At 34.7% G+C, this 11,096-nt stretch overlaps 2 protein-coding genes across 4 annotated transcripts; one reads left to right on the top strand and one right to left on the bottom strand.

Annotated features, from left to right (window-relative positions):
• Positions 1–100: 100 nt before the first annotated feature.
• LOC111795387 (T-complex protein 1 subunit gamma) lies at positions 101–4,785 on the top strand. The gene is made up of 13 exons (XM_023677784.2): positions 101–290; positions 513–574; positions 655–727; positions 943–1,010; positions 1,192–1,261; positions 1,522–1,590; positions 1,673–1,744; positions 1,980–2,053; positions 2,465–3,127; positions 3,214–3,339; positions 3,666–3,770; positions 3,871–3,945; positions 4,338–4,785. The coding sequence occupies exons 1-13, from the start codon at positions 266–268 to the stop codon at positions 4,521–4,523; spliced, it is 1,668 nt and encodes a 555-aa protein (XP_023533552.2). The 5' UTR covers positions 101–265; the 3' UTR covers positions 4,524–4,785.
• A 1,741-nt stretch (positions 4,786–6,526) lies between these two features.
• LOC111795386 (eukaryotic translation initiation factor 6-2) lies at positions 6,527–10,718 on the bottom strand. Of its 3 annotated transcripts, none has more exons than XM_023677781.2 (8): positions 10,559–10,718; positions 8,934–9,014; positions 8,699–8,795; positions 8,473–8,558; positions 8,295–8,339; positions 7,462–7,592; positions 7,080–7,190; positions 6,527–6,972 (listed from the first exon to the last, which is right to left on the bottom strand). In XM_023677781.2, the coding sequence occupies exons 2-8, from the start codon at positions 8,941–8,943 to the stop codon at positions 6,715–6,717; spliced, it is 738 nt and encodes a 245-aa protein (XP_023533549.2). In that variant the 5' UTR covers positions 8,944–9,014; positions 10,559–10,718; the 3' UTR covers positions 6,527–6,714. The 3 variants fall into 3 exon arrangements, with proteins under 3 accessions (XP_023533549.2, XP_086979762.1, XP_023533550.2); XM_087123636.1 differs by lacking the exon at positions 10,559–10,718 and adding an exon at positions 9,964–10,097; XM_023677782.2 differs by lacking the exon at positions 10,559–10,718 and adding an exon at positions 9,460–9,506.
• Positions 10,719–11,096: the final 378 nt, after the last annotated feature.

Raw genomic sequence — 11,096 nt, 5'->3', positions numbered from 1 at the left:
TTTATTGTTTAAAATTTCACTCACATTTGTAGCATTTTATTTTATTTTTATCAAATAAAAAAAAAAAAAAAATGTGAAATAGAGAGAGGACGAGGTTAGAGAGGGAACCGAAAAATTGAAGAGAGTTCGAGAGAGAGTGTTGGTTGCTCTCAGTCCCGAACTTAGAAGCCTAAGCCTTTCTTCTTCTTCCACCTTTCTCCATTTTTCTTTCTAGGGTTTTGGCGTAGGGTTTTCGACGTCCGTATCTCCATCGAAGTCAGCGACGATGCACGCTCCAGTTCTCGTTCTCAGTGAGCCTCTTTCTCTCTTTTTTATTTTTCGTTTTGTTTTCTTCCATGATTTCGTTTTCTGTTTCTTCGATCTCAAATCGAATGGGGACTGTGTTGATTTTATTAGCTATTTTGAATGTTTTCCGAACATTTCGACTTCTTGATTCATCTGCATCTCCTTGTTGTTTCTGATTCTCTGTGTTAAGACTTTTGAACTGTTTTGTGTGTTGGTGAATTGAGCAGAAGATTCTTTAAAACGTGAGTCTGGAACCAAGGTTCACCATGCTAACATTCAGGCTTCTAAGGTTTGTGTAATTTGCTTCTTCTTACATTTACTTCTTTCTCAAGTTCGTACCATTTTGTAGCATTTTCATTTGTCTTGCAGGCTGTTGCTGATATCATTCGTACCACGTTGGGGCCGAGATCTATGTTGAAGATGTTACTTGATGCTAGTGGAGGTGTTTCCATTTTTTCCCCCTTTTCTTTCGAAAAAAAAGAACTTAATGGTCAGATGGAAAATGAAACTATTTTGATATTGCTATCATAAGTTTGATATTATTCTGTCAAGGTTTAATTGTTTCAATTAGCATCCAGTTATTCCCATCTTATGAAAATTGAAACGAACATGGTTTTGTTAGTTTGTCTTCCTGACTACTCTCTCTGGATTCAACAGGAATCGTTGTCACCAATGATGGAAATGCCATTCTCCGGGAGTTAGATATTGCACATCCTGCAGCAAAAGTATGTTTTCTACCAATTTTCTTTTGCTATATTTCTAGCCTTGTACCCTTGTATTGTTTGCTATGTTCCTTTTTTTTTATCTTACCAAATTAGGGCTTGTACCTGTTACTTCCCTCCTTTTTTTACTTTTCTGTTTGTTGCTTTACCGATTTGGCATGACCTGGCTTTTTGCTGCTGACAGTCGATGATTGAACTTAGCCGGACACAAGATGAGGAAGTAGGAGATGGAACTACATCAGTTATTGTGCTTGGTATGTATTGGACCAGTGTATAATGCTTTATTTTTTCGAGAGAGCAATTAACCATTGATCTATTCTGAGTGGGTTTTCAATTTTGTTTTTCTTGTATGGGTGAGTATTTTGGGATGTTTGGTGGGGACTTCTCTCTCTCTCTCTCACTCTCTCTCCCTTTTGGTGATTTAATCTATACATTAATGACGATACTCGTTGACTTGACTCTCTCTCTCTCTCTCTTTTCTGTCTTATTCTAACTTCTCATTTGAATGTTGAAGCTGGTGAGATGCTTCATGTTGCTGAGGCCTTCATTGAGAAAAATTATCACCCAACAGTCATTTGCCGGGGTAATTTTCATTTTCCAGCTTTTGGTTTCTTCTTGGATATTGATCATAATGTAGTCCTTACCAACTTTTTTCTTTACTATAGCCTACAATAAAGCACTGGAGGATGCACTTGCCGTGCTTGATAAAATAGCAATGGACATCGATGTGAAGGATCGTAAGTTACTTGAATGTCCTTATACATTTCAGCTGTTGTGTGAAATGGCTACCGCATAATCATGTTTTCTAACTTAGATGCCAGATGCTGTAATTACTCAATATCATAATCAGAGGAAATACTGTTACTTCAATATATTTCCTCTCAAACAATTTCTGTTTTTTTCTTTCCATCTAAGCTTATGTGACACTAATTGTAAAATCTCTACCTTACTAATGAGACTATCATGTGGCAGGCACTGCTATGTTGGGACTGGTCAAAAGCTGCATAGGCACTAAGTTCACAAGTCAATTTGGAAATTTGATCGCTGTAAGATCCTAATTCTTCTGCCTCGTTGATATTGTTGTGCAATTTCTGTTTACATATTTTTCTAATCTTCTATGTGGATCATGATAAAGTTGTAATATGCTCCATCTCTATAATAGAGCTTTATGAATTTGTTGGGGAAGAAAAACTTAAAATGTTGATTGTTTGGCTGTTCCTTGATCTTCTTGTTCGATGAGGATGCCAGATCTTTGGATTCATTGTTAAATTTTTAGGAGGGACTCGTCTAGATCTGTTGCTAGATTTATTTTCGTTCTGCAACACATATCAGTGTGTATACGTGGTTAGAATCTTATTGGTAGATAGTGCTAGTTTTCTAAAACATCTAAAATTTTCATATAACTTGTGGAATGTTGAGGTTTTGTATATTTAGCTATGTTATTGGTCATTTTCCAGGACTTAGCAATTGATGCCACTGCAATTGTTGGTGTTGATCTTGGCCAAGGCTTACGTGAAGTAGACATCAAGAAGTACATAAAGGTTGAGAAGGTTCCAGGTGGACAGTTAGAAGATTCAAGGGTTCTTAAAGGAGTGATGTTTAACAAGGATGTTGTTGCCCCTGGAAAAATGAGAAGAAAGATTGTCAATCCGCGTATTATTCTTCTCGACTGCCCCCTAGAATACAAAAAAGGTGAAAACCAGACTAATGCTGAGTTGGTCAAAGAAGAAGATTGGGGAATCCTGCTGAAAATGGAAGAAGAGTACATAGAAAACATATGTGCACAGATAATCAGATTCAAACCTGATCTGGTTATTACAGAGAAGGGCCTCAGTGACTTGGCTTGCCATTATCTGAGTAAAGCTGGTATCAGTGCAATTAGAAGGTTGAGAAAGACTGACAATAATAGAATAGCCAAGGCATGTGGTGCTGTAATTGTGAATAGACCTGATGAGTTACAGGAATCAGATGTTGGGACTGGTGCTGGATTGTTTGAAGTTAAGAAGATAGGGGATGAATTTTTTGCATTTATAGTGGAATGCAAGGATCCCAAAGCTTGTACTGTGCTCCTGAGAGGTGCTAGTAAAGATCTTTTGAATGAAGTAGAAAGAAATTTGCAGGTAATTTAATCTTACATTGCATTGTTGGGAGGATCTTTTTGATGTTCTTTCCCATACTTAGCACATCTGTCATTTTCTTGATTCAGGATGCCATGTCTGTAGCAAGGAACATAATAAAAAATCCAAAACTTGTTCCTGGTGGCGGTGCTACTGAGTTGACTGTATCTGCTACACTGAAGCAGAAGAGTTCTTCTATTGAAGGCATAGAAAAGGTAATCCTTAATCCTTCGTGGAGTGTGTTATCCTCTCTTTTCTTGAAATGTGGAGTGCTCATAATCTACATGTTTAGTATGCATATTATTGGCTATTACCCTTTAAATAGAAAACTGTCTTGATTGTTCATTGTGGATAAGTATTTTGGACCAACCTTGTATCTAGTGGGCTGTCCATTTGCCAAATTTATGGGAGTCATTGTTCTTTCACTTGATTTATATCATGCCCCTCACATGATTTGCTTGGTTTAGCTTTGATCTTGTGGATTGCTGCCCTAGCTTTTGTGGTTAAATTGCAATTTGTTTCCCATGTGTGATTGAAACAGTGGCCTTATGAAGCTGCTGCCTTAGCTTTTGAAGCCATACCTCGAACTTTGGCACAGAATTGTGGGGTGAATGTAATAAGAACTATGACAGCGTTGCAAGGAAAGGTATTGAACTTTTGTTTGTAACACATGATATGTTGGAGCCAGGCTTCATTTCTGACAATTATTATGTGTTGATTTTGTCCAATTTTCGGCCACTTTTTAGCATGCCAATGGTGAAAACGCATGGACAGGCATAGATGGAAACACTGGTGAAATCACTGACATGAAAGAGCGTAAGGTATGATTTCCTTTTCCTGGCCATAATCTTCCCTCTACCAAGGGTAACTTTTATAATAAATTAGGCCTCTTTATCGTTCTATGTCCAAAAATGGAAAAACGATTCATGAGGTTCTTATATCCTAAATATAGGACTGCTATCATTTGAACTTGTTTGAATGGAAATGTAATGCCCCTTTGGTCCTTTAGAGATTACTAACTTGTACATGCCCGATAAATTATGATGTGAGTACTGTAACCAATATCTTGCTTGAATTTAATAATAAACTCTGAAGATGACAATGACATAAGAGTTCTATTTTTCTCTTATATCCGTGCTGTTCTGGTGATTGCGGCTCTTGAATTTATTTTTTCTCCTTAGGACTGAACTAACTTTTGCACTTTATCATTCAGATTTGGGATGTGTATAATGTCAAGTCGCAAACATTTAAGACTGCGATAGAAGCTTCCTGCATGCTGCTGAGAATTGACGATATTGTTAGCGGCATTAAGAAGAAACAGGCACCAGGTGCAGGTCCATCAAAGCCACAAATTGAGACGGAAGCTGATGCAGATAATGAGCAAATTCTCCCCGAGTAAATTTTTTTTTTTTTGTTCAAACTGCACTTTAACTTATTTGAGTTCTTCCATATATTTTGGGGGTAGTTTTCGTAGCCTTCCCAATGGTGGCGAGCAATTGGGGTGGGTCCGATTCTTCAGAACTTTAAAAGGTTCCTTGTGTTTTCTTAGGTTGGGACTTCTTAGATATATGGTTAGCGTATGAATACAATTTTGTTACCACCGTTTTGTTTTTGGGTTGATGTTTGAGATAGTTATTTAATATTTCAATTTACACATGGAATTTTATGTTTCGCGACAAAAAAAAACTCTCTTAAATTCGTCTAGAAGTGTGAGTACTGTTATGTACAAAACAGAGTTTGAGAACTTGGACGTGAGGAACTTGTTTACTTGGACGCACAGTGGCTAGTGTCTTGTTTAGAAACATAATAGTTTTGAACGGCTTGTCAACATGGTCTCTGTACTATGGTTGAATTTGGGATTGGTGGCATAATTTGTTTTCTCTTTTCCCCTCCCTCTTGTGCTATGATAGACTTTGGAACTTGGAATTTGGAATTTGCTCTCTAACCTTGACTCTTCTGTAAATTATGGGATATGATTTCGTAGACAGAAGAGATGATTACTTCACTCTGAATTAAGACTTCGCCAACAAACTTTGGAGGCTTGGTCTCCTCTACTATTGCACATCATTCTTTCATTCTCAAAGAACTTAAGGTCATCTTTGTAGCTGTGCATCTTGTTTTGTAGCATTTTTATTTCTCCCCAAATCAACGGCGGTTGCATATTGCTCAATGTGGATCTTATAACATAAAATAGTTAAATATAAATGTGGATATTTTATGATATTTAAATGTGTCTCAACTAAGATATTATATTAGATATTTAATTATACTATTTGAAAAAAAATTCTTCCAAAATCACTATTGGTTGAGCTAAAAGATATTTTCACGCATTATCATCCTTTGAGGGGAAGAATTCGTGTGGTCGAGTAACTTGATTAAGAACTCATCAAATCTTTTTCCATGTTTAAGTTGAGTGTTAATTCCCAACAAGTAAGCAATTTTTTATTGACCTCAAGGTCAAAATTTTTAATATCTACTTGCATATGCTGCATAAAAAATTTAAAAAAAAAAAAAAAAAACATTAAAAGATAATTCAATTTATGTTTTTTTTTTACCAGGTTGTAATTATTTTCTTAGTGTGCTTGGACTTCAAATAGATAATCAAAACAAATTTTGAAGTAATTTAAAAAAAAGTAATAATAATAAATAAATAAATAAAACAAAAAAAAAAATTGACAATTTAATGTGTTTAACAATGATCAAAAGTGCTTTTTTAATTTTAATAAATAAAAAGTAACTTCAAAATTTTGAATTAATTTAAATTAATAAAAAGTAATTAATATCTTAAAAAATATGTAGTGAAAATATAATAATAAATAATAGAATTACTTTTGAATATGGTGCAACAAAAAAAATTTATTATTTGAATCGCTTTTAGAAAAATATAAGATATCTCGTAGAAAAAAACATGTAACATATGAAAACATTATTATTAAACCTATTTATTATTTTAAAAAAAAGTGCTTAAACAAAATTGCCTCCTATTTTTCACCTTTTGGTTAACATTAATAGATAACATAAATTAAATTGGAATATTTTCTCGCATTCATCCGGTAAAAATAACACCAAATTTTCAAAGAAATGGATCCATTTCAAATAAAATATAAAAGCAAAAATACTGAGATATATTTTTTTTAATTGATAAAATCAATTGATTCAAGAAAAAATATCCAAAAAAGACTATTTTATAGGTAATGTAATTCAATTAGAAAAGAGGAAAGGTCGCCAACATGAATATAACTAAGCATGCAGTCACTCACAACTAAAAAGTACCAAAAAAAACTTTAATTTGGTAGGATGAAGTCAAATATTCAAATTCCTATGTTCCAAACCCCAAATGACCATACATCAGTTCCAACAAGTTCGAGGTTGCACGGTTATTTGTGTAACCACACTGAGACATATACAAAAAAGTAACAGGTTTATAATAGCAAAATATGGTTTCCCAATTTCGAATAAAACAAGCTATAAATGCAGAGTCCAATTTCATAATTACAAAGTTGTTAAATAAAAAGAGATAATAGTAATAACAATTAATAACTTACGTGCTTCTGCAACATCTCAGGTGTAGCAAAAGATATAACTAACTTTCACACATAACTGTCTATTAGCGACTTCCTCATCTCGTCAACAATGGAGCTTGGTTGAGCCTCTCTCAATTTGAAAACGCTTTCGACGACCGATAATTCTGTGGCAGTTGTGTCTGAACCACAGAATGCAGTCCAGTCATTGACAATCAATCCAGCAGCAATCACTTCACTTCCACGATTCACAGTTCCAGCAACCAACGGGACCTGAAGAAGAGTCGATAGTTCGTCCAAATCTTCAATAGATGTATGTGGATGAACCTGCAGAATGTTTGCACAATTCAAAGTTACAGAGAATTTTTAACATGAATTTGAAAACAATATGAGACAACACCTTGTTAAAAAAGCATAGGAAGGGTGAAAATTACCAAGCCACCCCTATTCGTGAAGCTACAGTAGCTTCCCACGAGAACATTACCAGCAACTGTCTGCCTAAACACCTCTACTCCAAGAACATCAGCAATGAGCTCTTCAGTTTCCTAACAAGGGATAGGAGAACATGTTACTAAGAGCTAAATCAGTCTCAAGTTGCGTTATATATAATTATTTATTTATTTATTTATTGAGTTACGTTATATATAATTATTTATTTATTTATTTATTGAGTTACGTTATATATATATATTTTATTTATTTATTTATAAAAAGACGATCCACTCAGTGTCCCGTCTTTATTTAGATATGTGCTCAACATTGACAATTGACAAAGCCCAACTAGAAGTAATTTTAAGGAAGGATAAGAAAAAATACCCGGTCAAGATCAGTATGTGTGAGAGCAACATGATCATTACAAGCAATTGTATTCCCCAGAGCAGACAGTCTCTCTTGTATACGTTGAACAACAACTTGGTCAGGTAGGCTGTTTCTCAAGTGCTGAAGTTCTTCAAAATGAAAAGGATACAAGCGTAACGTCAATTTCGTATTTGGCATTACACATTACACATCATCATCACATTTTAACATAAATCAAAGAACATCCAGACGAGTTTTAGGGAAGTCGGAACGAACTTAATTTCATAAAGCATCCTCACTATAGGAAATTGTATTGAAACAAACTTAATAATGCCTACGCCTACAGTTTCAGGTATCATGTGCAAGACATGAAGAAAATAAAAGGTAGCAGTGAAAAACAACAGCAGAAGTGTTAATTTACAGATGTAGAAAGATGAAAATGCATATCAATTTGTTAGTGGCTGCTAAAATTACGTAAGAAATGTTTAGGCTTCACTGACACCACAAAAACGGAACCTCCAAACAGACGTACAGAATTTAAAGTTTCAAACTCAGAACACGTTCATAAATGAGAATAATTAGACTCTTATTGATCAAGGAGGTAACCATTTACAATTTTATCATGTAAACGGCCAGTCAGAATCTATGCTAAAACTATAGTATGAATGATCCTCCTGTCAAAGCTTTAGCAGGGGAGGATAAATTAATTTTAGTTCCATTAACTTCACTTCAATCTCTCTGGCTTGTTAAAAGAGAGACAAAGATGTTCATATAGGCATAAGACTGCAGGTAATATACCCCTAATTACTAATGAAAGGCGTAACATGACAAGAATATAGAAAAAAGCTTGCCTTGGTCAGTAGTGGTGTGGGGTACAAGGAGCCCATTTTTGTTTCCTGCAGTAAGGAATATAAAAAATGAATAACTGATATATTATATCAACATGCAATGCAAATAAGTAGTATGGGCCTCATATCATTATGGGAACCTAAGATGCTGAAAATAATGCGACAAAAAAATTTCACAAACCAGCACATAGACGGCCAATAATGCGAGTGCCGTCAATGGATGTTTTAACAACCGGAATGACACCAGCTAATTCAGCTTCGAAGGAACTAAACCATGCAAACAATGCGTGAGAAATCGGTTCCCATTCAAAGTAAACAACTTAAAGCGAGATTATTGCCTATTTTGTTCTCTTAAGCAAAAGATACAGAAGCACGACCAGGAAACATGAGAGGAAAAAGAAAAAAACCTGTAGAAGTTCTCAGAGCCACCAATTGCAACCAAACAGTACGCATTAGTGAGTTTGGAGAAAACCCCAATTTCACATGAGTTCTCAAACATAAGCCCTGAAGAACAACAGCAAGTGAGAAACGTACTAGTTGACTCAAGCCCAACGAATATCATTTAAAGATACAATAAAAGTAGCCAGAGAAGGAAACATGAACATGAGTAAAATAAGGAACAAAAAAATTGGTGAGACTTACTGTTCGCCATGATTGCAAAAGACAACCTTGATCAATCAACAACAACCTCCCTTGATGACAATTAGGAGTCCCTTGCTACCCCTGCATAGTAAAAGGAAGTTAGATGTGACCCTCTCTCGATTATGACAAGATAACAGAAGACCAGTAATGCTGGAATCACTTTCTCTGCGCAATTGACTAGTTGAGCTAGAAAAAAAAATCATTGGCTAGACCGTGTGTTCATAAAAACCAAAGTCAATATCAGTTTCCCATTATTCATAACCAATGATATATCTTATGCTTACACAAAGATTCCACACTCCCAAAAAAAAAAAAAAAAAACATTAAAACATAAAAACAGCCCTCACAATCCTGATGGTTTATTGCATACTAATTTTTCTTTTTCTTTTTTTTAGACTACAGAGAGAGTATGTGGTAATTGAGGGCGCAAAGCGATGGAGAGAGACGGAAGGACAGTGAGATGGAGAGGGAGAGATGGGCTAAAACAGAGTGAGAATGAGACAGAAGCGAGTGAGAGAGAGCTTACAGGAGAAATTCTTAGCCGATTGCGAAAATCAGAGGTGCCGGCTGCCAATGGAGAGGGAGAGAGAGAGAGATATCGCGACGAGAGAAAAAATCAGCTAGGGCTTGCGGGGTGAAAAGGAACCTTTTTGTTTTGTGAATAATTATTAGAGATACTTTTAAAATTATTAATTATTTAATTCATTAAACTTATTTAAATATAAAAGCAATAACATCGGCAAATCTTCCTACAAAAACGTTTGTGGGAAAACAAGTTCTCTACAAACTTGGTGGCATAAAAACCGAATTGAACCACAATTATTCTGTTGAAGAACTTTGTGAAGAACTTCGGTAAAGGATTAAAAAAACCTAGTCGAACCCAAGAAATCGAACTGAACCACAATCATTCGGTTGTCCACATGAATTTATCTTAAATCAAAGCAAACCAAAATTGTTCGGTTGCCAACCTGAATTCATCTCAAATCAAACAAACAGAACCAAAATTGTTCGGTTAGGCCTTATAGTTTACCTTTGCCAAAACCGACACACCCTATCTCTCAGAGTCTTGAGTTAGCACACAGTATAATTTCCAATTCTCTCGTTTATCTTTTCAATTTTCCTCTCGTTGCACTCGTGGTCAATTGATCTCCCTCTCTCTCTACTTGTGCCTCCTTCAAGAAAGATATGATAAACTTCTATAATTGAAGTTATTATATAAAAGTAAAATTAGTTTGATTTAATCACGTTTTTCTTCATTTTGTGGTCATTTATTCCAATCATAGTTTAAACATGCATAATAAACATTAAACATTAAACATTAAACCCTAGAAGAAGCGGTTACTCAAATGCATTTCAATTTCTGCCCCAAATCCGCCTCTCTTCCCACACATTTAAAACATGAACATTCCCTTAAAAACCAGTTTTGTATTAAATCAAATTTCTGAAGGAATGGCTAACAAATAACAGTTCAGTTCAGTTCAATCCCCTCGAACAACATCAATGTAACCAGTTCCAACAACCATACTTACAAAAAAACAGGAACAAAAACAAAACGAAAGAGCGATGAATCCATTAAAATACAACGCCTTAACGAAAGAAGAAGAAGAAGAAGAAGAAAGACTGACCTGGCGTGGCGGCTCGGCTGCGACGGCAACGGCGGGGACGGAAAAGCGAAGAGAGATTGACAATAACCGAAGGGGGAGGGAGAGAGAGAGAGAGAGAGAGAGAGAGGTTTTATAGTGAAAATTAGTGAGTGTGGCGGCAGAAAGAGTGCTTAGGGTTGGCCAGTTGACTCCTCAAAGGCTGCGTTTTCTATTTCTTTGGGACCAAGCAAAACTTTTATTATCAATTTTATTTTCATTATTTATTTATAAAACATTTAAATATAAATATAATATAATACTTCCAACTAATTTCTAACATTATCTTAATTTATTACTTTAATTATAAATTTGCTTTCGCTAAATTAGTCCTTATTTTAAATTTGAATTGTTATTAATTTAAAATTTTTTAAGCTTACAATAAATTAAACTATGACCAATCATTTTTAAAACAATATTTACATTATCATAATAATAATAATTATTATAATAACTTTGACTAATAATAATAATTTTTAGTAACTAAGATGCTATATTTATTATCATATTAATGAAATAGAAG

Source organism: Cucurbita pepo, chromosome 5 (genome assembly GCF_057944985.1).
Source record: "Cucurbita pepo subsp. pepo isolate OVF chromosome 5, ASM5794498v1, whole genome shotgun sequence".
In the NCBI taxonomy this organism is placed as follows: Eukaryota; Viridiplantae; Streptophyta; class Magnoliopsida; order Cucurbitales; family Cucurbitaceae; genus Cucurbita; species Cucurbita pepo.
Note: the sequence above shows the minus strand (reverse complement) of the source record. Positions and strands in the feature narration are given on the sequence as shown.

What these genes read in the sequence shown, in the direction of transcription:
- LOC111795387 (XM_023677784.2), top strand. Translation starts at nt 266, where the DNA reads ATGCACGCTCCAGTTCTCGTTCTCA. An exon ending in GTTACTTGATGCTAGTGGAG is followed by an intron (nt 728 to 942) that starts GTGTTTCCATTT and finishes TGGATTCAACAG; the next exon opens with GAATCGTTGTCACCAATGAT. An exon ending in CTATTGAAGGCATAGAAAAG is followed by an intron (nt 3,340 to 3,665) that starts GTAATCCTTAAT and finishes TGATTGAAACAG; the next exon opens with TGGCCTTATGAAGCTGCTGC.
- LOC111795386 (XM_023677781.2), bottom strand. An exon ending in CACATACTGATCTTGACCGG is followed by an intron (nt 7,191 to 7,461) that starts GTATTTTTTCTT and finishes ATCCCTTGTTAG; the next exon opens with GAAACTGAAGAGCTCATTGC. An exon ending in TCACGAATAGGGGTGGCTTG is followed by an intron (nt 6,973 to 7,079) that starts GTAATTTTCACC and finishes AACATTCTGCAG; the next exon opens with GTTCATCCACATACATCTAT.